General features: G+C 47.6%; 2 protein-coding genes and 1 long non-coding RNA gene across 5 annotated transcripts in view; 1 reads left to right on the plus strand and 2 right to left on the minus strand.

The window, feature by feature from the left end:
* Window positions 1-4,860: 4,860 nt before the first annotated feature.
* Window positions 4,861-18,558, minus strand: COMMD7 (COMM domain containing 7). Its single transcript, XM_083619065.1, has 9 exons — window positions 18,221-18,558; window positions 12,879-12,932; window positions 9,758-9,860; window positions 8,157-8,213; window positions 8,030-8,067; window positions 7,011-7,101; window positions 6,779-6,828; window positions 5,987-6,035; window positions 4,861-5,371 (listed from the first exon to the last, which is right to left on the minus strand). Exons 1-9 carry the CDS (start codon window positions 18,482-18,484, stop codon window positions 5,295-5,297), a joined length of 783 nt encoding a protein of 260 aa, XP_083475191.1. The 5' UTR covers window positions 18,485-18,558; the 3' UTR covers window positions 4,861-5,294.
* A 4,907-nt stretch (window positions 18,559-23,465) lies between these two features.
* LOC310764877 lies at window positions 23,466-26,569 on the minus strand. Of its 2 annotated transcripts, none has more exons than XR_014549309.1 (3): window positions 26,240-26,423; window positions 24,768-24,818; window positions 23,466-23,792 (listed from the first exon to the last, which is right to left on the minus strand). It is a non-coding gene; the product is annotated as an uncharacterized lncRNA (long non-coding RNA). The 2 variants fall into 2 exon arrangements; XR_014549310.1 differs by lacking the exon at window positions 26,240-26,423 and adding an exon at window positions 26,453-26,569 and having other exon boundaries at window positions 23,491-23,792.
* DNMT3B (DNA methyltransferase 3 beta) overlaps window positions 26,432-27,364 on the plus strand; it is a 60,158-nt gene continuing 59,225 nt past the window's right edge. Inside the window, exon 1 of one of the 2 annotated variants that reach the window (XM_083618561.1) lies at window positions 26,432-26,827. The gene's annotated coding sequence lies outside the window, so the exon portion shown is untranslated. The remainder of the gene's footprint in view (window positions 26,828-27,364) is intronic. The other variant, XM_083618562.1, reaches the window with a different exon arrangement.

The raw sequence follows: 27,364 nt of genomic DNA on the forward strand, positions 1-27,364 counted from the left end.
GGTCCCCATGGAAAGAGGGGAGGCAAAAACCACAAAGCAGGTACCCTCTGACCCGAGTGCGAGAGAGAGGCCCTCACTTCCCTGCTGAGATTTCTGCCTTTTGGAGATTAGCCCTCTGCTGAGTGGGATCCTGAACACGGCTAGCCCCACATCCCAATGGTGTTTGTGGGGTGATATGCATGCTGCCTCAGCAAGGTTTTGCGCCCCACACGAGAATTATTATTATTTATTAAATTTGTATATTTAAAAATTGTGTATACCTCCCTTCATCCGCAGATCTCGAGATGGCTTGCAACAGAAAAACACAAAGGTCCCTCTTTTCTTAAAATGTGCACGTCCTGCTCCAATGGCGCTCCATATATCAGGCTGGCGCTGCAATCGTATTATTTTAGGCGCCTGCTGAGAACATTCTTATTTAGACAAGGCTACCCAGGAATTTAAATTGTTTCAGTCTATTCTATTGTGGTGAAGAAACAAACTTTCGGTATGTTTTAAATTATGGCTGCAAATCGTTTAATAAACTGCTTTTGAGTTGTTGTTGTTGTTTTTCTGCAATCAAGAGGCATATAAATCCCATGAAATGAAATAAACATCAATCAAAAGATGCAACTTCCAAGGTTGCCTTTTTCTAAAAAAACAAAACTAAAGAATCATCCCTCTGCAAAGCAAACAAATGATACCGTGCTTAGGAAACCAAACTCAACCTAGTACTTCCTAAGGGCTGGTGCTAATATAGTCCTTTCACAAACCGAAGTTTCTACTATTTGGGAATCTCCCCATTTTGTCTGAAAAAGCCTTCAGCCTTGGTGTGCAGAGAAGCCCCAAAGGAATGAGGAAGTTCTTGTCTGCAGCAGCAAAGGTGCCCTTCAGGAAGTGTGATCAGGAAGCAAAAAGTCCTCTTTTCCGTTCTGGCCAGAAAGATAGATAGCACAGGGGCCCAGTTTGTAAAAAAAGCAGGGACCCTTTGAAGACAAAATTCCTGGTCTGGAAGCTGCAGTTAGTGCAGGATGCTGCAGCACGGTTGCTGACAAGAGGCCTTGTCACATGCAACACCTCTGCTCAACATGTCTGCACTGCCTGCCAAGCCAAATTCAATTAGTATACAAAGCCATTAGCAACTTGGGACCAGTTTACCTGGAAGATTGCCTTACCCAAAATATGCCCCCAGTGTGCCACACAATCCCTCTTCCGCATTTGTATGAACTTTGTATTTTAGTGTGGCAGCACCTACAGTACACTTTGGAACTCACTGCCTCTTGACATCAGCTACTGTGTTCTTTTCAGTGCCCACTAAAAGCACTCATTTAGACAAGCCTGCCCAGATATTTAGAATGCTGATGCAAGTTCTAATCTGTATTTTAAAGGTAAAGGGACCCCTGACCATTAGGTCCAGTCACGGACGACGCTGGGGTTGCGGCGCTCATCTCGCTTTACTGGCCGAGGGAGCCGACATTTGTCCACAGACAGTTTTTCCGGGTCATGTGGCCAGCATAACTAAGCCGCTTCTGGCGAAACCAGGGCAGCGCCCGGAAACGCCATTTACCTTCCAAGCCTCTTGGGCTTGCCGATCAGAAGGTCGGAAGTTCGAATCCCCGCGACGGGGTGAGCTCCCGTTGTTCGGTCCCTGCTCCAGCCAACCTAGCAGTTTGAACGCACAGCAGTGCAAGTAGATAAATAGGTACTGTTCTGGGGGGAAGGTAAACGCCATTTCTGTGCGCTCTGGTTTCCATCACAGTGTTCCGTTGCACCAGAAGTGGTTTAGTCATGCTGGCCACATGACCCGGAAAGCCGTCTGTGGATAAACGCTGGCTCCCTCGGCCTGAGAGTGAGATGAGCGCCACAACCCCAGTCACCTTTGACTGGACTTAACCGTCCATTGTCCTTTACCTTTATATCTGTCTGTCTGTCTATATATCCATCTATCTATCTTCTATATCTATCAATCTACCATCTATCTATATCTATAAAGGTAAAGGGACCCCTGACCATTAGGTCCAGTCGTGGCCAACTCTGGGGTTGTGGTGCTCATCTCGCTTTATTGGTCGAGGGAGCCGGCGTACAACTTCCGGGTCATGTGGCCAGCATGACTAAGCCGCTTCTGGTGAACCAGAGCAGCTCACGGAAACGCCGTTTACCTTCCCGCCAGAGCAGTACCTATTTATCTACTTGCACTTTGAGGTGCTAGGTGGGCAGGAGCTCGGACCAAGCAACAGGAGCTCACCCCGTCGCAGGGATTCGAACCGCCGACCTTCTGATCAGCAAGTCCTAGGCTCTGTGGTTTAACCTTCTGATCAGCAAGTCCTAGGCTCTGTGGTTTAACAGCGCCACCCGCAGCTACCTTTTTGAAAATTTTTCAAGTGATTGTTTATTTTTCTTACTGATTTGCCTTTCCTGCAAACCATTTTTAAAAAAACAATGTAGTGGGGTATAAATTTAATGTAATAGAGTCAATTAAAAAACTGCCCAATTTCAATTGTTGGTTTTACTGAGAGTCTACGAAGAATTATACCAGGGCACAGGGTTGTTCCAGGAAAAGCAACTACTGCAGAACACTCTGGAAAATCCATTTCGGGCGCTATGCATTTCCCTGCGATATAAAAAAATGCAAATTGTTGGCGTGCAGAGTGTGGTTGGAAGAAAGGACACACATGGAAGGCTAGTTTGGTCTTGCGGCCATAGGAGAGGTGTGCAAGTATGCGCATAGGTGTGAGCAGGGCACACCTCAAAAACGGATTGCACCCCCCCCCCAAAGAGATCATCATTCTGGATCACCGGAGAGAAGGAAGCTCACCTGCTGCCACTTTCAACTTGCAGGTTCACAAGATTTTGAGTTTTTGCCAAAGAGCATTTGATTCCCCTATAGCCGAGAAAGGGACACTTGCCTAACTGAATGACCATCAATACACTGGTGGTCTCCAGAAGTTTCAGACGACAATTCCCACAACAGTTGTATACCTGAAGGAGCGTCTCCACCCTCATCGTTCAGCCCGGACACCGGGGTCCATCTCTGGGGGCCTTCTGGCAGTTCCCTCACTGCAAGAAGCGAAGTTACAGGGAACCAGGCAGAGGGCCTTCTAGGTGGTGGCGCCCTCCCTGTGGAACGCCCTCCCGTCCAATGTCAGGGAGACAACTACAGTGGTACCTTCGTAGTTGTAAGGTTTGGCTCCTGAATACTGCAAACCCCAAAGTGTTACAGTTTGCAAACGTTTTTTGGAAGCTGAACGCCCGACGCGGCTTCCGATTGAGTGCAGGAAGCTCCTGCAGCCAATCAGAAGCCGCGCCTTGCTTTTCGAACGGTTTCGGGAGTCAGACAGCCTCCCACAACGGATTAAGTTCAAGAACCAAGGTACCACTGTACATGACTTTCCACCGACATCTGAAGGCAGCCCTGTATAGGGAAGCTTTTAACGTGTGATGTTTTATTGTGTTTTAAATTATTTTGTTGGGAGCCGCGCAGTGGCTGGGGCAACCCTGTCAGATAATAATAAAATTATTATGATTACTGTAGTCCAAAACATCTACAGAGAAACAGGTTGATGACAGCTATTCTGTAGGAAGGATTAAAAATAAAATAAAAGTGGCCCCCATCATCTGGGAATCTTCATCCAAGTATGGCGAGTCAGGGTGTCTGGCCTTTAGCGAATGCCTTCCTCTTTTGAGTGGCTTTTTTGGTCAAACTTGCACAACTTTCTTCCCTTTCCGCCCTCCAGTGAGGGGAAAAAAGGAAGAACCCAGGAATGCATTGGAGCTTCTCTGGAACAGGGCCGGAAAAATCCCACGTAATGGAAAGAGGCAGGTTTCAGAGATTCCTGATCCCACAATAGTATTAGGCAACACTGGAAGTTCCGTTTGCAAATGAAGGGGCTGCTGATACGAAGTGCAAGCATCTGGGCAAAGCTATACAGTGGTACCTCGGGTTAAAAACTTAATTTGTTCTGGATGTCTGTTCTTAACCTGAAGCACCACTTTAGCTAATGGGGCCTCCTGCTGCTGCTGCTGCGCGATTTCTGTTCTCATCCTGAAGCAAAGTTCTTAACCCGAGGTACTACTTCCGGGTTAGCAGAGTCGGTAACCTGAAGCGTCTGTAACCTGAGGTACCACTGCAAAGGTAAAAGGTAAAGGACCCCTGGATGGTTAAGTCCAGGCAAAGGCAACTGTGGGGTTGCGGCGCTCATCTCTCTTTCAGGCCGAGGGAGCCGGCATTTGTCCACATACAGCTTTCCGGGTCATGTGGCCAGCAGGACTAAACCACTTCTGGTGCAATGGGACGCTGTGACGGAAACCAGAGCACATGGAAACACCGTTTACCTTCCTGCTACAGTGGTACCTATTTATCTACTGGCACTTTGATGTGCTTTCGAACTGCTAAGTTGGCAGGAACTGTGACGGATCAACGGGAGCTCACTCCGTCGTGGGGATTCGAACCGCCAACCTTCCGATTGGCAAGCCCAAGAGGCTCAGTGGTTTAGACCACTGCGCCACCTGCATCTCATTGGGCAAGGCTATGGTGAATTTGTACTTCCGATCAGGGAAAGTGGTTCTGAAATAGGCGTTGGCACCTCCTGGGGGGGGGGGGTGTGGATCGCCCAGGGGGGCACAAAGAGGCAAGGAGGAGGCGGGTGTGAGAGTGTGTGTGCTGGAGGTGTAAATGACTATCAGACTTTGAAACCCGGTTCATCAGTTTTGCCAAGTTAATTAAACCAAACTGGGTTTTAGAATCATTAAGAGTTGGAAGGGACCCTGAGAGTCATCTAGTCCACCCCCCTGCAGTGGAGGAATCTCAGCTGAAGTATCCAGGCCACCCAACCTAGGCTTAAAAACCTCCAAGAATGGTTTTTGGATAACTGTGCAATGAACTGCTACTGTTTTGAATTTTATTGTGTTATTGTCTTCCTCGGTGGGTTATGCAAACCGATGTTCTAAATTACACTTTAAAAAAAAGATTTTAAAGGAGATTTTATAGCTGCCACCTTTTCCTCTCAAGGAGAGCAAAACATCATTCCCCCCCATTTTATTTTTGCTTCCTCAAGCCTCTTTCAAGTAGCATTATCTGCTCCCCAAACAAGCCTTTTATGCAGCCAGAGAAGAAAAAAATATCAGACTTTTGCAGGTTTTACAAAACATTTCCCATCCTTGCTGTCCTTGTCTTGGAGCCCCAAGAGAGCCAGACTTTAAAAGTGGGGTGCTTCTTTGACCCCAAACTTCTCAATGGGGAAAATGGTGCTTGGAGGATCTGGTCCAGGGGCCTCGGACGGTGGACGTTCAGCTTTCACTCTCGATGACCCACAGGAAACTCAGCTGAGGCATTCCAGGCTGGTTTTCATCCTCTCCATCTCGTGAAGGAAGCTGTAAAACTGAGGCAGCGTCAGCTCTGGTTCCGCGGGCAGGGAGAGAGAGAAGAAAGGAAAACGGAAATGATTCGGGACTCACAAAACAAGAAAAGCACTTTTGTTTTCTCTGCAGCAAGTTAACCGTTGCTCGGAAAAGGGCAACCAAAATTTTCAAGGGGACAGAAAAAAGATTAGTAATAACAATGGTGATTTTATTATTTATACCCCGCCCATCTGGCTGGGCTGCAGCCTTTGGGACTTTTAGTAAGTTCAGAGAAAAGGAGAGTAAGAGGCAAAATGATATAAGTGTCCGTTCATCCCCAGAGATCTCCACTGGAGCTTGACTAGCTGAGCAGTTTTCTTTTTACAGCTGCAGCTCCCAAAATATAATAATAATAATAATAATAATAATAATAATAATAATAATAATAATAATACTACTATTAAATTGGATACCACTGAATGCACTAAAGTCGAGGGAGAAAACTCTGACCTTAGAGTTAGTTGAAAGAAGCAGCTCCCCCCGCCCCCCCATCCCAAAATACATGCCCTTGCAATGTCTTTTGCAGGAGATGCAATTTCAGCCTTCCTGGGGCTTCAACTGCCTCCCTCTCTTTGCAGAACGCCCCCCTAGGACAAAATAATGGCTCACTCACCCATGTACAGAGGCTCCACTTTGTTTCCTTTCCTAACCACCAATTTCAGCTGGAAATAAAAATCAGGTTTATTTTGTCAGAATAAAGGAAGTTGCATCCAAGTGAGCAGGCGAGAAATGTTAAAACACTGTGCTTTTTTTCTGCAAAGAGAAAACCCTGAGATTCTTCCACGGTAATGTTTTTGCAGGGCGGTAGATGGAGCGGCTGAGGAGTTGGGAATTGGGGTGTGTGCATGGATGCTTCTGGACAGGGGGACAGAGACAAGCCACTCTGGGCTGTGACCCACAGGAAAGGACGGAGATTTGCGAAGGGGAAGAAATCTGCACCTATCACCCTACCCAAAATGAGCCCTGAGTCCCATGTTGGCTGGGGCTGATGGGAACTGTAGTCCAAAATAGCTGGAGGGCTCCAGTTCTGACACCTGTATAAGGAACACCTCCAAGGCAAACCTGTTGCACCAACTCACTATTTTGCTGCTTCTGCTAGCCAGGGGGAGGACCAAAGATGCTGAAGTCCCGTACCCCTGGGATGCCACCCTCTGCCAACCTCCCCAAACCGCACTGCCCAAATACTTTCAAGCCTCTCTCTGCTGCCATACTAGAAACTTGGTTTTTGGAAACCAAAACAAAAGCAGAGTTTCCTGGGACGCTGAATTCTTCAGGCACGAGCGTCTGCGGGATACAGGGTGGCCTTTTCCCAGCGCCTGTGCCAGCACCCTATTTTTTTGCCCCTGGCTCTACCTGAGGGGGTCTTTCAAAAGCAGCATCACCTCTCGCATGGCACGATACCCACCTGCAGGAAGATGCTTCCGGCTTTCTCCAGTTCACTGCTTCCTGCTGTAACTGCCGGAGAGAACAAAGAAAATCAGTGTGGGTGCCCAGGGGAAGCTGGAAGGTGGAGCTTCTGTGGGGTGGAGGCACCTGGGGCCGTAGGGGGTTAGCCTAGATGACTCTTGGGGTCCCTTCCAACTCTGCGATTCTATGCCTCCCCCCACAGGCCTCCCCCAGCCCACAAAGCCCCTCACCTCCAAATTTCCACTCCATGTCTACAAGCTGGTTAACCATCAGAGTCTGCCCCACAGCCAGGCGGGAGAGGGTGGGCGATTTCTCCTTCCACTGGAAAGATTGCAGAAAGCAAAATGAAACAAAACCCGGCATGTGTGTCCGGCGTCCCCATTCCACCCAAGACCACCTTTGCAAAAGCCTGGCTTCCAGATATTCACATGAAAGACGCAGGGCCAGATTTAGGTTTGATGAGGCCCTCAGCTACTTAAGGTAATGGGGCCCTTTATATGTCCAGCTGTCTAACAAATTGTCAGTTTTTTGTGTTGAATATATGATATATGGTAATTTATGGACCTAATAGGCATCTCAAGCCATTTGACCATAACAAAATATGTCTTTTATCAAAGTAAATGTCGAACTGAAATACAATTAAGAAGGATATTAACAGTGAAATTAAATTGCTGTTTTAGGCGTTGCTTTTAAAAGTCTGGAACGGATTTATTCCGTTTTGCAATACTTTCTATGGGAAAGCGCGCCTTGGTTTTGGAACGCTTTGGTTTTGGAACAGACTTCCAGAACGGATTAAGTTTCAGAACCAAGGTACCACTGTGTATAGAAATGAGCAAACCAGTGATATTTTAGGGAGCAGGTGGGGCCCATGACTTACATCCTAGGAGCCTACGCAACACAAAAGACTGTTGCTGTATGTAGGTTTTGTTTTATTTGTTTTTCATCTGAATAAGAAAAATTTGTTTTATTTGTTTTTTATCTAAATAAGAAAAATCAAAAAGCTTAAGGGAAAAAATAGAAAAACCTAAAATTCAAATTTCTAATTTTTTCCTTAAGCTTTTTGATTTTTCTTATTCTTTAGTTTATTTCCATAAGATAATATATCTAGTTGATTACTTCTTGTTTCAGGGATTCTCACGGGATTACATGTGATTTGTGCAATTAGTTCAGAGAACAGGCAGCCCAGAAGAAAAGCACCTTTTCCCCTGTGGAATTAAAATTTCAGTAGTGAAAGGAATGCTCATAGTACCTGCTTTTCGAAATAACTGGCCTTCTCCTCGCTCAGCCCTGCGGGAGAAATTCAACACGGTTAAATGAGAGGCCGGCAGCCACCGTCCACCTTCCAGAATCGCCAGAGGCTTTTCAAAGAAACCTACCCAGGGTGATAAGATCTGCTCTAACCTGCTCTGCCGACAGACCTCTCTTTAGGGCACCTGAGATAAACAAGGCATAAAACAGACGGACGGAGGGGGAAAAGGGGAGAGAGAGAGAAAGAGAAAGAGAGAAGTCTGGTTAGACAACATCGCTACTGTATGGAGTTAAGCGCGGGAATAAGACACCCAAACAGAGTTAGAAACTCAGGTATATGAGCTACGTGCCAACTGGCTCCTTAAAACCAGGGTTACAGTCGCCAGAACGGAACGCTGGAAGATTCCGGCTGGACAAAAGGAGATACTTTTTCACACGGTTTTAACTTTGGAACTCACTGCCACAAGATGTTCACCAGCGTGGATGGCTTTAAAAGGAGTTTCGACAACCGTGGGGACAAGTGGCTACTTGGTCCTGATGCATCTGTCCTAGCTGTGAATCAAAAGCGCTGCTATTGTGCTTAGGTTGGGGTCTTCCTGTGGGTATCTGGCTGGCAACCATGAGAACGGAATGCAGGATTTCGTGGGCCCTTGGCCTGATCCTGCACCCTGGCTCTCCTTATGTTCCTACGTACCTACGGGACCGCCTCTCCCGGTATGCCCCGCGGAGGACCTTAAGGTCCACAAATGACAACATTTTGGAGGTCCCAGTTCGCAAGGTGGTTAGATTGGTCTCAACTAGGGCCAGGGCCTTTTCAGTACTGGCCCCAACTTGGTGGAATGCTCTGTCACAAGAGACCAGGGCCCTGCGGGACTTGACATCTTTCCGCAAAGCCTGCAAGACAGAGCTGTTCCACCTGGCCTTTGGTCTGGGTTCAGTCTGACCCTTATGTTTCCCTCCCCTTATGGTTTTGATCTATGGGCTGCTATTAAAATGAGGCTGCATTTTAAATTATTTTCTAACCTGTATTTTAATTTGGTTTTTTGTTTAATTGTAATTTTACTGGTGTTAGCCACCTTGAGCCCGGCTCTGGCTGGGGAGGGTGGGGTATTATTAATAATAATAATAATAATAATAATAATAATAATAATAATAATAATTTATTTATATCCCGCCCTCCCCAGCCGAAGCCGGGCTCAGAGCAGCTAACAACAGTAAAATGATACAACATTCTGAAATCATTTCATTATAAAATCAGTTCAAATCAGATTAATGGCAACCATTGGGCTAGAGTTCTGTGAGGATTGCCAAAGGAGGGGGGTCAGACTGTGCCTTGGCCAAAGGCCTGGTGGAACAGCTCTGTCTTGCAGGCCCTGCGGAAAGATGTCAAGTCCTGCAGGGCCCTGGTCTCTTGTGACAGAGAGTCCCACCAGATCGGGGCCACAGCCGAAAAGGCCCTGGCTCTGGTTGAGGCCAGCCTAGCCTCCCTGTGGCCTGGGATCTCCAAGATGTTTTTGTTTGAAGACCGTAAGGTCCTCCGGGGGACATACCAGGAGAGGCAGTCCTGTAGGTAAATAAATGAATAATTTTTTTTTTTTATTATTTCACTGAGCAGCTGCCGCCCTAGTGAGGGGTCCCATCACAAAAGAGGGGAGAAGCTCCTCTCTCGATTCCCCTGGTCTATGGCAGGCGCCCACACACCGCCAGGGACCCCCAAGTCGCCACTCACCATTCGGCACCAACAGGAGGCTTTTAACAATGTTCTTCAAAGGGCCCGGGCTGAGTTTATTGCTGGTGGCAAATTCAGAGAGCTGAGCTAGGAACCTTTCGACCTGTAAGAGGAGAAGAGCAGACAGCGCGATCCACACCTCCAAGCTGCACATGAATGCGAGTTTCTGGTGCAACCCTATGCCTGCCTGACTCCAAAGTCAGTTCCACTGAGTTCACGGGGACTTTGAATCATAAAACTGTACTTAAGAGAGAATATTATGAAAATGATCTACAGGTGGTACATGACACCAGTCAAGCTTGCAAAAATATATCATTTGCCTGATAATAAATGCTGGAAATGTAAAGAGACTGAAGGTACATTCTTTCACCTTTGGTGGACGTGCCCAAAGATTAAGGCTTTCTGGGAGATGATCTATAATGAAATGAAAAAGGTATTTAAATATACCTTCCTGAAGAAACCAGAGGCCTTTCTCCTGGGCATAGTCGGCCAATTGGTGTTAAAGAAGGATAGAATTTTTTTTATGTATGCTACAGCAGCAGCAAGAATACTTATTGCAAAGTATTGGAAGACACAAGATCTACCCACCCGGGAAGAATGGCAAATGAAGGTGATGGATTACATGGAACTGGCGGAAATGACTGGCAGAATCCGAGAACAGGGAGAAGAATCGGTAGAAGAAGGTTGGAAGAAATTTAAAGACAATCTACAGAAACATTGTAAAATTAAGGAATGTTAGAAGGATGTTGGAATGAAGTTATGTGGTTTTAGCAGCAATGTTACAAAGGAGTAAGTAAAAATGGATTGTTAACAGGTGAGAATGTAAAGTTACAATATATTAAGATAAATTATTAAGATAAAAACAAAGATGGAAAGGATTTGCTGAATTAACTAATTGAACTAGAACACAAAAAAGGGAGGTGTGAGGAGGTCAAGGAAACAAGCAAATGAAAGATAAGATATGGAAAGATTGACTTGTTTTTAATTTTCTGTATTTTGTATTTTTTGTTTTATTTTCCTTTATTTTTGTAATTTTTTGAAATTTCAATAAATATTATTCTAAAAAAAAAATGAATCATAAAACTGTAGAGTTCGAAGGGACCACGAGGGTCATCTAGTCCAACCCCCTGAAATGCAGGAATCTTTTTGCCCACCATGGGGCCTGAACCCAAAATCCTGAGATTAAGAGTCTCATGCGCTACCGACTGAGCTAGGCCAGGAGGGAACTTTGCCCTGGGTTGTATCCTAAGGCTGAAAAACAGAACCGCATCCACACTGTTAATCAAGGTCCCTTTTGGACTTGATGTCTGAGTTCTGGGACGCTGTGCAGGAGCAGATCCGCACATCATTAAAACCAAGAAAAGGAAAGAACTGCCTCTGTGACCCATTTGAGCCTGTGCTGGCGGGACAAAGAATTCTTGTTTAATTGGGAACAAAATACCTTTTTACTCCTGGCAAATAGAAGGGGAAGAAATGGAGGCAGTGAGAGGTTTTACTTTCTTGGGACGACAGAGGACGAGATGGTGGGACGGTGTTCTCAAAGCTACCAACATGAGTTTGGCCAAACTGCGGGAGGCAGTGGAAGACAGGAGTGCCTGGCGTGCTCTGGTCCAGGGGGTCACGAAGAGGCGGACACGACTAAACGACACCTTTGGCTAGCTTTTGATTTTGAATATTTCCTGTTCAGAGCTTAGAAGCTACCTTAGTCTCTGACGGAACTGAGAATCAGATGTTCAAGGAAAAGTTCCCAACTTGTAAACAGCGGGGGGGGGGGGGGGAGAGTGGCCTTAAGAAATAAACTGGCGAGTCTGAGTTGTGATGAATGACATATTCCTCTGCTGTCTGACTACTGCCATATAATATAATATAATAAATATAATATAATATAATATAATATAATAATATCATATCATATCATATCATATCATATAATAATACCCTTGTTATTTTTTATTTTAGCCAACATCTCTGTTCCTGTTTAGAGACAGGAGCCCCCCTCCTTTTATAGCAATCGGTTTGAGAAAGCAGGGCATAATTTTAGCTAAACATCTGGTGGTTTCCAAGTTGTCTGCCCAAGTTCGGGCAGAATTTATGACTTGTTTCGGTAGGGAAAGCTGAGCAGTCATTAAAGGAAGAGGCACAAAGAAGGGGCGAGATCCTGGCGCAAGTCGTAAATTAAGGAAGGCCTCGTTTTAATAATCTTGACTTTAGAACCTGTTTCTCCCTCACCTGGGAGGAAGCCCCACAGAGATCGGTATGGCTAACTTTGGAGAAGATCTGGTGAGGAGGAAACCGATGGGATTCACAGTATTTCTTTCTTTCTTTTCAAACAGTCCAGTAAAATTGTTCCAAACCCCAGGGCCCCAAAGGCAGGGATGAGAATGGGTTGGCGATAGAAAAGTGTGATCGCTAGAGGTCAGCAAAAGGGGCAAGTCTGCCCTGTGATTCTCAGATGAAGGGCAGTATTATTATTATTAATGTGTCTGACAGCATTTGTTTAGGGATAGGACCTTCTCGGTAGTGGCTCCCGCCCTGTGGAATACTCTCCCATCAGATGTCAAGGAAATAAACAGCTATCTGACTTTTAGAAGACACCTGAAGGCAGCCCTAAAAAATCGGGAAGTTGTTAATGTTTGCTGTTTTATCGTGTTTTTAACATTCTGTTGGGAGCTGCCCAGAGTGGCTGGGGAAACCCAGCCAGATGGGCAGGGTATAAATAATAATAATAATAAAATATTATTTTTTATAATAATAATAAAAAAACATACACATGCGCCTTTGCTGATATGTCATTCTCTGCTATTGCTTGGAATGCGCCCTTATAGAATATGCACCCCATCCTGTCCTTCAGAATGATAATAATCACTTTCATGACACTGCTATTACTGTTATTTAAAAAATGAGAACAATCTATGCTTTGCAAAGAATTGCAAAGAACTTGCAGGCTTGTGGCAGGGCGGCTGGCCTTTCGTTTTATCTCATGCAAAGATGCTACTGTAATTAGCATTAAAAGTTGCTGCTCCTGCTCCTAAGATGCTCACCTTGAGTAAAACTACAGCAAAAATAGCCTCAGCTAACCCCCTCGGATGCTAACTTGCTGACATCGCTGCGGACGGCTTACCTCTTTCGGTTCCTGCAGAAATCGGAAAACCACTTCCGCGAGAGTGGAGAATTGCTGGAGAGAGACAAAACGAAGGTGTCAGCAACACAAGACCTGCCGTGGATTGGGCCCCTTCTCCTGTTATTTCCCGTGTCTAATGCAGATTATTCCTTTTTTTAAAAGAGCAACAATCATCCAAACTTCCCTCTGTGTATAGTTTTTAAAAGGCACTTGGTGGTTCAGCCTGGGTATGCGAAGACAGTGGTTTGGAGCCATCAAGTTAGATGGACCTGGGAACGGGGACACATCCTGCCCCACAACACGAAGGTCCTGATTCCCTTGCCAGAACTCTTCCCTTTAAGACTTGAAACTCAATTACGCAGTAATCCAAAACAAAAAAAAATTTTTTCTTTCCAGTAGCACCTTAAAGACCAACTAAGTTAGTTGGTCTTTAAGGTGCTACTGGAAAGAAAAATTTTTTTTTTGTTTTGACTATGGCAGACCAACACGGCTACCTATCTGTAGCAGTAATCCAATTCAACCTAAGATTGCTCTAATACCAGCTTCCTTGTGAAAGTGAATAGGAGAGGCTGGTGGCCTGATTAAATAAATCTTACCCACCTTGAATAACAGTTTTAATTGCTTAATTAATTCTGCATATATTTGCATATCAACAGAGGCACAGCTTATTTGAGGCCCAGGGTGGCGAGCCCATAGCTGTCAATGTTTCCCTTTTTTAAAGGGAAATTCCCTTATTCCGAATAGGATTCCTCGCAAGAAAAGGGAAAAGTTGACAGCTATGGGCGAGCCCCTTCCAGCTGGCTTAAACCTCCAAGGTCCAGGAAAAGTGAAGCCAGCTGCCTCCCTCCCTCTGCAAGGAACCTGTAAACAGTCGTAACTTGGAAGTCAAACGGAATCCGTTCTGGAAGTCCGTTCGACTTCCAAAATGTTTGAAAACAAAATTACAGCTTCTGATTGGCTGCAGGAACCTCCTGCAGCCAATGGGAAGCCCGTCGGAAAGTTCAGGTTCCAAAAGAACGTTCGCAAACCGGAGCAATCACTTCCGGGGTTGCGGCGTTCGGGAGCCAAAACGTCCAGGGCGTTTGGGATCCAGGGTACGACTGTATGTTTATGTTTGGCCAGGCTTCTCCATGGGCCTGGGGTTAGTGTGTCTCTGTGTGTGTGCATGTGTGTCTATAGCCAGGGTTCTCCAACTTGGTGCCCTCCAGATGTGGCTGATGAGAGTTGTAGACCGAAACATCTGGAGGGAGCCAAGTCGGGGGCACCATCTTAGAAGGGGGTCTCGTTCCTGAATGGCGGGCTTCTTCTGCTCCCACTGCCAGAATCACCTGTGGATTTGCAAGTAATAATAATAATAATTTATTATTTGTATCCTGCCCATCTGGCTGGGTTTCCCCAGCCACTCTGGGCGGCTTCCAACAAAGATTAAAAATACATCAAAATGTCACACATTAAAAACTACCCTGAACAGGGCTGCCTTCAGATGTCTTCTAAATGTCAGGTAGTTGTTGTTCTCTTTGACATCTGATGGGAGGGCGTTCCACAGGGCGGGCGCCACCACCGAGAAGGCCCTCTGCCTGGTTCCCTGTAGCTTTGCTTCTCGCAATGAGGGAACCGCCAGAAGGCCCTCGGAGCCGGACCTCAGCGTCCAGGCAGAACGATGTGGGTGGAGACGCTCCTTCAGGTATACTGGGCCGAGGCCATTTAGGGCTTTAAACATCAACACCAACACATGAAGCACAATTCACCATTTTAAAAACAGCCGCCCAATTTAGACCTTTAAGCTGAAAAGTGTTTAATGCATCAATTCAATTAATTGACTTAAATGTTACAGCCTTAGGAGCAAACTAGCTCTGTGGAAAATGTGACCCTCCAGGAGTCCAATTTATCTTTATTTTGCAAGTTTGCAAATAAGGAGAGCTGGCCCAATTAAAAGGTATCGACCTCCACACAGGCGCTCTCGAATCCTCTGTTTGCATGTGCTGGGCATTCTCCAAATCCCCCAGAGAGAGGCAGCAGCCCTGTTTGCACACCGGGGAGCCTACAGAGCTCTGGCAGGGTGCTAAGGATTAAGAAACAATATATTTTTAAAAATAATAATATGGGTTGCAGCCAATCAACGATTACTCAGAGTAGACCTGCTGCAACGATTACTCAGAGTAGACCTGCTGCAATTAATGGACCACCTGCTGCAATTAATTAATGGACCTGCTGCAATTAATTAGATGGCCACCTGTCATGGATGCTTGAGTTGAGATTCCTGCATCGCAGGGGGTTGGACTAGATGACCCCGGGGTCCCTTCCAATTCTTCAGTTCTATGATTCTACGCTAACAATGTTCATTAATTTTAGTCGGTTTACTCTGGAGAGGACTAGCACTGAATGCAAACAGTTTACCTACACGATCGCCTTTCTGCATGTATGACCACTCGGCTACTTAGAACAGGTGCTGTTACAGCTGCCACATAAAGCCCGTTCCTCATTTGTAGGAACTTGCCCGTTTAGTGTGGCAGGGCCTTTGGAACTCCATGCCACTTGATATCAGGCAGGCACCTTCGCTGTACTCTTTTCAGCGCCTGCTTAAAGCATTTAGACAAGCCAACCCAGATGTTTAGAAAGTTGACGAGAGTCTTAATCTGTTTTTAGTTCCGTGTTATTTCACCTTTCCAAAAGTCCTAAGTTAGCATTTTTTTCCTTATTGATGATGTTAATTGTTTTGCCTTTTTTTGAAAACCGCTCTGAGGGTTTTCTTTTCCTCTTTGCAAGTGGCGCGTACATTTTACGAACTAAATAATCAAAATAAAATCCTACAAGCGTTTCCCCCCCCAAAAAGTAAATAAATCACGAAACAGTGCAGCCATAGGGTCAGAAGGCAGGGCATTGAGGAGAGCAAAGCGGTCACATTCTTGGATGAGGTGATAACCCCAAAAACAGAAGCATGACCTTGAGGGAGATACCTGGAATGCGAAAAAGGCATGACTAACAGCTGCGCTTTTTATTGTGCTACCAGGTTGGAGTGGAGACAGAAAGCTCACGAGTTCTCCAGGAGTCTGGCTCAGCGTTTTAGCAGCCAGCTTAGGATACGGTACCTCTGTGGTAGCCACAGGGATATCACCCTGCTGGGAAAACTAACTAATAAGAGTCCCTAGGCACTAAAGGAAAAAAAAGGATGATTTCATAACTCTTTGGTTTGACTTTATTTCATTTGTAAGGAAGGAGGACCCACGCTTGGTCTACAAACAAATATGGTTAATGCAGTAAAACAGGGTCGTTGCTGAATTAACCTTGTCTTGTCTAATCATTATGTCGCTGCCTTCCACGCATCTGCATAAAACTGCAGAGTTGGAAGGGACCACAAGAATCATCTACCCCTGACAGGTAGGAATCTTTGGCCCAACTTGAGGCTGGAACCCAGGACCCAGAGATGAGGAGTCTCACCAAGTGAGCTATTGCAGCACGCCTGTGGTTTATTTATTCTGGGTTCATTTCATGTCTATATTTGTTCAACAGTATATGGGCAACGTATATTGCCATCAGATCCTGTTTTGATAACACGGTACTTTGCAGAATTTTGTATAACCTTTTTAAAAATAATAACAGTAATAAAGAATTATTTGGGGGGGGGGGGTTATATAAAAAGTGGCGCCAGAAGAGTGGACTTGCAGGAACCAAGGAGAAGCAGGAACTGTTTAAGAGCATCAGCTATTGAGGCGGCACACATAAAATTCGCTGGGTGCCTTTGGTCAGATATGCTCGCTGTGCAATGAGGGAGGGATAACGCGAGCCTGATGTATCGTGAGCAGGAACTAAAGTGATTTAGAAATGGTTGTATGCAGGGAAGGAATTCTGGGTGAGACCAGCAGGGAACGGAAGCTGAATGCAGCAGTGTGCCGTGTATAGTTTTGCAGCAGCAACCTGCTAAATAAAAAATATTCCTTTTAATCCAGTCCCTGTGCATCATTCATAATCTTGGAAATACTAAATATATGGTGTCAGAAGACAAAATTAAAACAAGGCAGTATTGCAGCTCGATCAGAGATATACCTGTAAGAACACAAGAGTTATTGGATCTGTATCTATACTAGCAACCTATTCTTTCAAGGCCAACCAGATGGGAAACCTGCAAACAGGATTCAAGCGCAAGAGCAACTCTCCCCTCTTGAACTGAATCAGTCAAGAATCTCAAGACATATACATAAATCCCTAATTTTATTTGTACGCAGCCTTTCCACAGTTAAAACTATGTTCAAGGCGGCTGACAACAGGGAAAGAAATACGTAGCTACAACGTTCAAGTAGCCATAAACAAAGCATTTTTAAAAATACACAACCATCACTGCAAGATCCAAAATAAAGATCCAAAAAAGCTAACACCAACAGCAGCAAAAAATAAAATAAAAATAAAAGCCACAACAATATCCCGCCAACAACACCCCGGAGAGGGCAAGAGTTGCAGCCGAAGATTTTGGACTCTGAATTATCTGAGACTAAGTAAAGAGACAGGGTGATAAGAAGACCAAAGAGATAGAGATTTTTGTTTTTCAAAAAAACAGGGAGATGAAATATTCATGGGGAATCAAGTGATTGAGACATGGTCGTAGAGGTTGTGGCGAGGCCGACAGAGAAAGGAAGCTACGGGGTATCTTGACTAAGATTCAGTTTTGCAGTACCACATGGATAAATTAAAGTTTATTCCTTCTAATCCAGTTTCCACCGATCATTTATAATCTTGCAAATACTGTACTACATCCGATCTTTACATGGGCAACTAAAATAACACGGATAAAATGCGAGGTGCCGTTTCTGAAGGCAGAATATCAAAACTAACCATAATCATGGGCTTTTCTTTGGAAGACTGGATGCCAATAACTAGTCTGGGTTTTATTTATTTTTTAAAAAGTTGATCGCAACTGTTTGGCTTTTTGCTTCCTTCCCTGAGTGAATCATTAAAACGCGTTTTAAAAGAGCTATGAGCTCGTGGCCTTGGGGGTCCCTTCCAACCCTCTCCAAAACCAGCGAGGCTTTTAAAAGCAAGCCCGCGGCCCCGATCCTGCTCACGCAGCTTCGCGGAGCCTCCGGGCGCGCCGGGACACCGGTCCAGAGGATCTCCTCCGGGGGAGTGGGGGGGTCGCCCTTTAGGATGCCGCGCAGCGAAGCGCAGGAATGGAGCGCGCGCTCGTGCGCCCTGCTTCCTTCCCCGCGGCGACGCGCCAGCCCCATGGCCGGAGGGTTCCTCCTCCCAGCGCCAGTTTTTTTGGGGGGGTCTCTGGCGACCAGCGCCCCAATAGTCAGAAAAGAGGGTCCCCCCCGCTCCCAAGCCCCCCGCTCCGCCGGCAGCTGCACCTGGGCGCTCAGCTGGTTGAGTTGCTGCAAGTCTGCGCTCAGCGTCTCCGGCACCGGCTCGCGCGCAAAGCTCAGCAGCCCCATTGCGCGCCCGGATCCGACGCGCTCGCCTTCCTCGGCTGCCGCCAACGCCGCCGCCCGGCTCCTCCCCGCCGTGCTCCGCCCCTGCCGGCGCAGCCGCTTTCGATTTCGCTTCCGGGGGGGGGCGCTACTACTCGCGAGTAAGCCCGGCCGGGAGATGTTTTGCCGAGGAAAAGCGCGCATGAGTTGGCGGCTTGGGGGAGGGGGTGGGTGGCGGCGGGTGTCAGGCCGCGCGCTCCTGCCCCGCCGTCGGATCGGGTCTACTCGGAAACAAGCCCCGTGGGTTTTCTTCCGGCCGCTTACTTCCGAGGTAAGGGTCACTTGGAGGGACCGTGGGGGGAAAGCCCCACGTCTAGTCCAGAGAAAGAGGTTGCTTGTTATCAGAGCAACAGCAGCACCAAAAAATAAAAACAAACGATTTCCATAGGATCGCAAAATTGTGGAGTTAGAAGGGACCCTGAGGGTCATCTAGTCCAACCTCCTGCATGACTCTGAGCACAGGCGTTTTAAACTCCAGTCACAGCACCAGCATCACCCCTGGAATAACATGGCTTGTTTGTTTTGTTGATGTTGGTGCTGCAATTTAAGTAATCAGAACCAAGTAATTGAGTTAAAACAACAGGGGTCAGCAAACTTTTTCAGCAGGGGGCCGGTCCACTGTCCCTCAGACCTTGTGGGGGGCCGGACTATATTTTTTTTTGGGGGGGGGAATGAATAAATTGCTATGCCCCACAAATAACCCAGAGATGCATTTTAAATAAAAGCACACATTCTACTCATGTAAAAACACCAGGCAGGCCCCACAAATAACCCAGAGATGCATTTTAAATATAAGGACACATTCTACTCATGTAAAAACACGCGGATTGTCCAAGGGCCGGATTGAGAAGGCGATTGGGCCGCATCCGGCCCCCGGGCCTTAGTTTGCCTACCCATGGACAACAGCATCACCCTATAAAAACTGATAGAACAGCAGAAATTATAATACAGCAGAAAATTCAGTTGGCACAACAAAACTCACAGCAGCATCAAAATGTCCTCAAGGGTCCCTGGAAGATTAAAAACCATTACAAAGTTTTAAGATTGAAAAGCCTGGGGATATTTTTTTAGAAGGCCTTAATTAGCAGGGAAGGGACCACAATGCCAGACCTCTGTTGCCAGAGGGTTCCAGCACCGCTGAAAAGCCCCCCTCCGGTAGCTGTTGCCTATACCACAGGGGAGAACCGGAGAGGTGCCCCAGAAAATCACACTTTAAGGCAACCTGGACTCTTAAGAGTCATTCAGGGCTTTAAAAGGGTCAATAGCAGCATTTTTATGCACTGGTAGCCCGTGGAGACGGCCATGCAAAAATTTGACACCATATGACCATACTCCCAGTCCCTGTTAACAATCCTGCTGTTCACCTCCCCCAGCAGCTTCATATGCACATACCTGAACTTCCTTCTTTCCTCTTCCCTCCACTTCCACATTTCCACTTGTGTCATGCCTTTTAGATTGTTAGTTTGAGGGTAAGCACTGTCCTGCTCCTGCCCACCTAGCAGTTCGAAAGCACAAAGTGCAAGTAGATAAATAGGTACCGCTCCAGCGGGAAGGTAAACGGCGTTTCCGTGCGCTGCTCTGGTTCGCCAGAAGCGGCTGAGTCCTGCTGGCGACATGACCTGTACGCCGGCTCCCTCGGCCAATAAAGCGAGATGAGCGCCGCAACCCCAGAGTCAGCCACGACTGGACCTAATGGTCAGGGGTCCCTTTACCTTTACCTTTACTGTCCAACTGCTGTTGTTTTGTAAACTGCTTTTTGGCTAAGGGGCAGAACAGAAATTATTAAATAAGCAATAATCATACTGCTTGGTCATTTCTCAGGCATTAAGCTTGTCATAAAGTGATCCCTGCAAATGTGTCTTCTTATCTGATCCTAGTTTTCTCTTTCTGTAGTTTAGAGATGGGGAAGCTTCAGTCCACTAGTGGCTTTTGGACTTCAGTTCCCAGCAGTCCCGGCAGCCAACAAAGCCAATGGCCGTGAATGATGGGATTTGTAGTCGAAGGCCACATGTTCCCTATCTGAATCTAGCTCCAAAGCCATGTTGCTCCTTGAAGCGATGCAAACCATTTTATTGCCATAAATCCTTGGGAGCACTTTATGTAAAAACAATGTAGTGAAATCACACTGAAAACCCACTGAAAAGTAGCTGTAAAAACGGGAAATCATGCAGGGAAATATGCTGAAGAATTAAAAGTGCGCATTAAAACAAAACAAAAAACAGCCATACACTGAAGCCAAACTTTGGATGATTCAGGAGAGACTAAAGGAAGAACACCTTCAAGTAGTGCAAAGTTAAAACTATGGATTTTGCTCCCATAGGATGTTGTGATTGTGATCAGCTGGGATGGTTTTGAAAGAGGATTCATGCAGGATAAAGCTATCAGTTGCTACCAGCCACAAATGACCATGGTGTACCTCCAGCACCAGAAGCAACCACAATAACACAAACAATGCCAAGACAACTGTGCCGCTAAGTCTTTTGTGGGGAGTTAGCGTTCCATTGACAACGGGAGTCCATAAAGAAGGGGAAGAATATAAGTCAAGGGGAATGAATGGCAGCCTGGCTAAGTCCCGAGTGTTGCAAGGCGGTTTGTGAAAGGGAGTCTGGCCTGCAAAGAAATTAACTGAAGGTGTTGCTTGGTGCTCTGGCATTTAGAGCACAGGATCTGAGGCAAGAGAAGTTGCAGAACAGGTGGGAGTCTGGAAGGAGCAGTCTCAAAGCCTGGAAGTCTGAGAGGGGACACGAGAGCCACCTGCAAATACCTTGTTGTTATTATTTTTATTGAGTTATGCTGCAAATACAAACGATTAGAACAAAACTTACAATCGTCATACAAATCACATAAATAGAAAGAATAAAATTTTTTAAAATAGTAAAAAATAGAGATGCACTTCTAATACATATCCAAATATAGGTAACTGTTCATAAAGAAAGGAACAAGAAAAGGAAAAAAAAGGAGAAGAAAGAAAAAAGAATGAATGATTTACTGTTATCTTTTTGTTGTTGTTTAGTCGTTTAGTCATGTCCGCCTCTTCGTGACCCCCTGGACCAGAGCACGCCAGGCACTCCTGTCTTCTACTGCCTCCCGCAGTTTGGTCAAACTCATGCTGGTAGCTTCGAGAACACTGTCCCACCATCTCGTCCTCTGTCGTCCCCTTCTCCTTGTGCCCTCCATCTTTCCCATCATCAGGGTCTTTTCCAGGGAGTCTTCTCTTTTCATGAGGTGGCCAAAGTACTGGAGCCTCAGCTTCAGGATCTGTCCTTCCAGGGAGCACTCAGGGCTGATTTCCTTCAGAATGGATAGGTTTGATCTTCTTGCAGTCCATGCAAGAGTCTCCTCCAGCACCAGAATTCAAAAGCATCAATTCTTCGGCGATCAGCCTTCTTTATGGTCCAGCTCTCACTTCCATACATCACTACTGTTATCTTAGTTATATATATATATTCTTTCTTTTTTCTTTCTCCTGCAAATATCTGAAGGGCTGCCACGTGGAAGACGGAACAGGCTTGGTTCGGGTCCAGAAGGGAGGAGCCGAACCAAGGATCCAAACGGCAAGAAAGGAGAGCCCAACTGAACATTAGGAAAAACTTTCTGATTGTTGTTCGACAGTGGAACAGAGATGCCCTCGGGTGGCCGCGGACTCTTCTTCCTTGGAGGTTTTTAAGCAGTTTGGGTGACTATATGTCATGGATACTTTAGACTTGACCTCCTGCATTGCAGGGGTTGGGCTAGATGACCCTCAGGGACCCCTGCCAACTCTGATTCTCTAAAAAGCCCATGCACCCATCTACATGGGCTGGAAGGAGGGGGCTGGGATTTGACCAATGGCCTGGAAGTTGCACATTGAAATGCAGAAGGTCCAGTAATCTCTGCATATTCAAATCTCCCTTTGTTGCTGGTTGATCTTGCAAATGACTGCCTGAAAAGGCTTTTTGTCATGAAGATGGCTCTGCCCATTTTGCCATGAAGAGGGGATGGAGGGCTCCCCAAAAGTCTTTTGCAAGAATTGGCCTTATAGAAATCACAGTGCTTTTTGTTTCAGCAAAGGGGAAAACAAAAACAAAAGCGGTAACCTTCCAGGCAGCTCATTTCTCTAGGAACTGTATCCCATTGTGAGCGCAAAGGTGAGGCAAAGGATGTCGTGACAATAAAGGTTTATTATTATTATTTAGAAGTTTGCATGTTGCAGCGCAGGAACCAAAGCCATGCGGCAGAAGACTTCCTATTCCTGGGATGGCAAACAAAATAACATTATCTGGACCACAAGAGTCATCAAAAGTCCAAACCTCTGCAGTGCAGGAATCTCTTACCCAACCCACGACCTCAAAATTGAGAGTTTCATACTCTACCCACTGAGCTATTCCATCTATCCTATGCATGGCCTAGAAATCGCCATTGATTGTGGCGACCTTGATGCTTTTGAAAAGAATGGAGGCAAGGCTCCATGGAAGAAAAACCTGCCAACGACATACTGTCTGAGCCAGAGGTTCTCAAATCCTTTTTTTCCTGGGCTACAACTTTCACCAGATTTTTTATTGATAAGAAATGCACTGGAAAACAAAAAAGGAAGTTCTAGCACTGCCTGACTGGTAACATAGAAGGTAGCTACTTTATTACATGATCATGGGCCACCCAGAAAGTATGAAACAATGCAGCTACGTAAGAACACAAATAATTCCCAAAACATAGTTATGAGTGAGAGATTTTACTATCTTGGGCTCCATGACCACTGCAGATGGTGACAGCAGCCACGAAATTAAAAGACGCCTGCTTCTTGGGAGAAAAGCAATGACAAACCTAGACAGCATCTTAAAAAGCAGAGACATCACCTTGCCAACTAAGGGCCGTCTAGTTAAAGCTATGGTTTTCCCAGTAGTGATGTATGGAAGTGAGAGCTGGACCATAAAGAAGGCTGATCGCCAAAGAATTGATGCTTTTGAATTCTGGTGCTGGAGGAGACTCTTGAGAGTCCCATGGACTGCAAGAAGATCCAACCTATCCATTCTGAAGAAAATCAGCCCTGAGTGCTCACTGGAAGGACAGATCCTGAAGCTGAGGCTCCAAGACTTTGGCCACCTCATGAGAAGAGAAAAGCCCTGCTGTTGGGAAAGATGGAGGGCACAAGGAGAAGGGGACGACAGAGGACGAGATGGTGGGACAGTGTTCTCGAAGCTACCAACATGAGTTTGACCAAATTGTGGGAGGCAGTGGAAGACAGGAGGGCCTGGCATGCTCTGGTCCAGGGGGTCACAAAGAGTCGGACACGACTAAACGACTAAACAACAATATAGTTATGAACGTGGATCCTGTTTCTGGCTGGACCTCCATACTGCATGGAAATGCTTCTTTGCTTGTCCTTGATTGCCCCTGCCACATTTGCCACCCTCTCCTGCCACAATAGGGCAGCATCCCACAGCCTGCGAGAACCACTGGCAGCCATCTTGGGCGACTCTGAAAGAGGATTACACACATTAATGCAGAGGTTTTCTTTTATACATTTATTGATTTTTTAACATATCAGTTCCAACAGTCATACAACATATCTTCTCATCTTATACAATATTTTAGACTTCCGTCAACACCTCTGATGGTTTTCCATTCTTTATCACTTACTCTGCATTTCTTAATTTCTATATTACATTTAATTATCCTTAACTAAAAATTCTTTCTTGCAGTATTTCGAATAATCCACCTTGCAAAACCTACTAGCGTAATCTGTTCATCACAATTACTTTTCAGATAGTTCATATATTTACTCCAGTCTTCTAGGAATCTGATCCCGCAGGTTTCGAATCCTTCCTGTTAATTTATCTAATTCTGCATAGTCCACCAACTTCATCCTCCACTCTTGTTTTTTAATGCAGAGGTTTTCAACCTTTTGGGGTCCTTCTGCGGCACCCGTGTGGGGCTCAGGAGCCCAGTTATGTCATCCTTTGCCTGCAGAGCTGGCAGCCCCTCGCCCCTTTTCAAAACCCTCCCTTGTGGAGTGTTCCCTCAGCCTCCTCTCCCCTCTCCTTGGGAGGCCTCTGGGCAGCTGCTGCCGCCGCCCCTGGTCTCTGAGCTGCTCCCCCTGCCCCAGAGAGAGGTGCGTCCTCACACTGCCCCATAGGGGCCTAGGAAGCATGCCTTGGCCAGCCCCAGAGGCAGATTCGCCTGCAGAGCTTGTAGCCAGGGCTGCTGCGACAAACAGCTGTGCAAGCTTTTGGGAGGCAGAGACATGAGAGGGCATCCGAGGAGGGAAGGAAGGGAAGAAAGAGGGACAGAGGCCAGTGTTGTCCGCAGCACCCTTGACCATCCTTCATGGCACACTGGTTGAAAACCACTGCGTTAATGGATGAGAATAAATCTTGCAGTGGCTCCTAGTTACAATGGCTATGTGCTACCTCCAAGACCAGAGGCAACATGCCTCTGTATACAGTCATACCTCATGTTACGTCCGCTTGTTACGTTCTTTCAGGATACGTCCCGTGGCGACCTGGAAGTACCAGAAAGGGTTACTTCCGGGTTTCACCACTTGCGCATGCGCAGATGTGAAAAAACGACGTCACACGCATGCGCAGAAGCGGCGAATCGCAACTCGCGTGTGCGCAGACGCGGGTTGCGTTCTTTTCATGTTGCGAATGGGCCTCCGGAACGGATCCCGTTCGCAACCAGAGGTACCACTGTACTAGTTTCTGGGATCGCAAGTGGGCCAGGGCAGTGCTCTGGCAATTTGGTCCTGGGCTTCTCGTGGGCATCTGGGGACAATAGGATGCTGGACTCAAGGGGCCTTTGGTCTGATCCAGCACCCAGGCTCTTCTCACGCTCTCAAGGCATACTTTCTGCCAAGCAGGATTTGAGAAGGAACACAGAACATCTGCCACCTTCCACAACGCCGTGCAGTCCAGATGTTTTGGAGAATATTCGCTTCCGGGTTGGGGAAAGGTAGTTGCAAAATGCATCCTGTGCCATGAGAGGTAGCCGCTTGCTATGTTGCAGTAGGAGATGCTGAGGTGCCCTGGATTTTGCCTCTTGGGTTGCTTGCAATGGAGCCCGTCCTCTCCATTACTCCTGCCCTCCTTCCTCCAGGCCATGGGTTCAACAGGGGCCTTTCAAAAGCCTGGAACTTGCCTCCTCTCTGTCAAGAACATAGGATTAGGTCAAAGGGGACCCCATTTAGTCCAGCATCCTGCTCTCACCGTTGCATGCGGGGAAACCAGCAAGCAGGACCCGAGTCCGAGAGCCCCACACACTCCTGGAGTTTCCAGAAAATGGGATTCAGAAGTGCTGCTGTGAAGGCAGAGCAGAACCATACTAACTAGTAGCCATCAATAGGCGTCTTTTCCTCCATGAATTTGCTCCAATCCTGAATTAAAGCCACCGAGGTTGGTGGCCATAACTGCCTCCTGTGGGAGGGTGTTCCACAGGTTAACTATGTGCTGGGTGTTCATATTCCCTCTGGCACCGTTTGGTCTGGCCTCGTTTTTGGGATCCCTGTGTAGCTCCCCTGTCGAATGTCAGATTGTCAGCTCCTAGGGGCAGGGACCTTGGGGCTGGATGCACGCAGAGTGGAACATACTTCCTAGAAACCAATAAAAACAGGGGTAATGTCGCTGTGCATTGAAAATCAAAATGCTCCTGCATTTGGGAAGATGTTCTGGGATCACTGAAACGCGCTGCTAATGAAGCAGCCGGGAGACGTGCCTTCTACTTTGCAAGGCAATGGGGTTACTAGAGAGCCAGCCTGCCCAGGAAAATATTCACCCCAGGAAGCAGCACCCCCGTCCATTTCCTGGTTCTGCTGTGTGCGGACTCTGGGTTGCTTCCTCGACGAGGCCCCCACCTCCTTCCCACCCCCACCCCCCGCTCAGGCCAGGCCACCTCGCTCCCCTCCTTCTTTCGCGTCGCCAGCCTCACCTATTTTCTCCGCCTCCCTCCCCCCCCCATCCCACCCCCTGGAAACTTTTGCTTTTGGCCACTCGGGCCTTGCCGGAGACCGAGGGATCCGGAGAGAAGCATGCGTTGGGGGATGGGGGGGGCTCTGGGAGGAGAATCTGGCCTGGGGGTGGGGAAGGCGCCCGGTGCCTCCTCCTCTCTCCCCTCCCCCCCAGGCCTGGCAAAATCATTCACCTGGAGACCCGCCTCCTGCGCTTTCAACTGGCCCGGAGAGGATTAGGGAGATTTTGGGTTGGGGGTTGGGAGGGGGGAGGGGGCGTGCTCGGCGCCGATCCCCTCCCCCGATAACCCCCCCCCTACTACCAAGAAGGGAGGAGGGGCGCCCGACGGGACAGCAAGGGAGCCAGCGAGCCCAGGAGCGCAGCGGAGCGCAGCGCGGGGAGGGTTAACCCGCCCATGTAAACGTCGTCTGGGGCTTGTCAGTTTCCGATTCGAGACCCGGGAAAAAAAGGGGGAAAGGCACGCCTGGCAGCGGGCGGGCACAGCAGCCTCGGCGGCAGCAGGAACCGCGGAGACCCCGACGGAAAGGAAGAGGAGGCGGGCGCCGAGGTGAGCGCCCTCGGGCGCGGGCGCCGGGCAGGCGGGCGGGCTGGAGGGGAGCCCGAGCGGGGGGGGTCCCCGGGGGTCGCGCACCCCGGGATCGGGGCCCTGGGAGAAGAGCTCCCGGGGGCTTTGTCCTCGTGGGGAGGGAAGAGGAAGCCGGGCACTGGGAGGCGCACCGACCACCGCGATTCAGTTTGGGAGCTCGCCCGGGGGTTGGTGAGGAGGGCGTGTGTGGTTTTGGCGAGGCGCCGGAGCGCGGTGGGTCGCCCCCTCCCCGCTTCCTCGCCCCCTTCCTCGCTCCCCGTGGAGTTTCCCAGCCAACGCTCGGCTGCCTCGACGGCGGCGGAGCCCCCGGGACGAGGAAGAAGCGCGCGCGCCGGTGAAGGTGGGATGCGCAGCCCGGCGGTGCGCCCCGTTCCACGCCGGAGCTCCCTCCAGAGTAAAAGCGCGCAGGGCGGTAGCCTCGTCGGGTGGGGGGAATGCCATCCCCTCGCAGGGGTACAGCCCATTCCCACAACAGCCCAGTGATGTGGGTCCCCGCTT

This window comes from Podarcis filfolensis (genome assembly GCF_964270895.1).
Source record: "Podarcis filfolensis genome assembly, chromosome: 6".
In the NCBI taxonomy this organism is placed as follows: Eukaryota; Metazoa; Chordata; class Lepidosauria; order Squamata; family Lacertidae; genus Podarcis; species Podarcis filfolensis.

Bases quoted from the DNA above. Each gene is read 5' to 3' on its own strand.
- COMMD7 (XM_083619065.1), bottom strand. From the start codon at position 18,484: ATGCGCGCTTTTCCTCGGCAAAACATCTCCCGGCCGGGCTTACTCGCG. The intron at 9,861-12,878 runs GTAAGCCGTCCG...CTCCTCTTACAG, and splicing joins TTCTGCAGGAACCGAAAGAG to GTCGAAAGGTTCCTAGCTCA. The intron at 7,102-8,029 runs GTACTATGAGCA...CAATCTTTCCAG, and splicing joins CCAGTTATTTCGAAAAGCAG to TGGAAGGAGAAATCGCCCAC.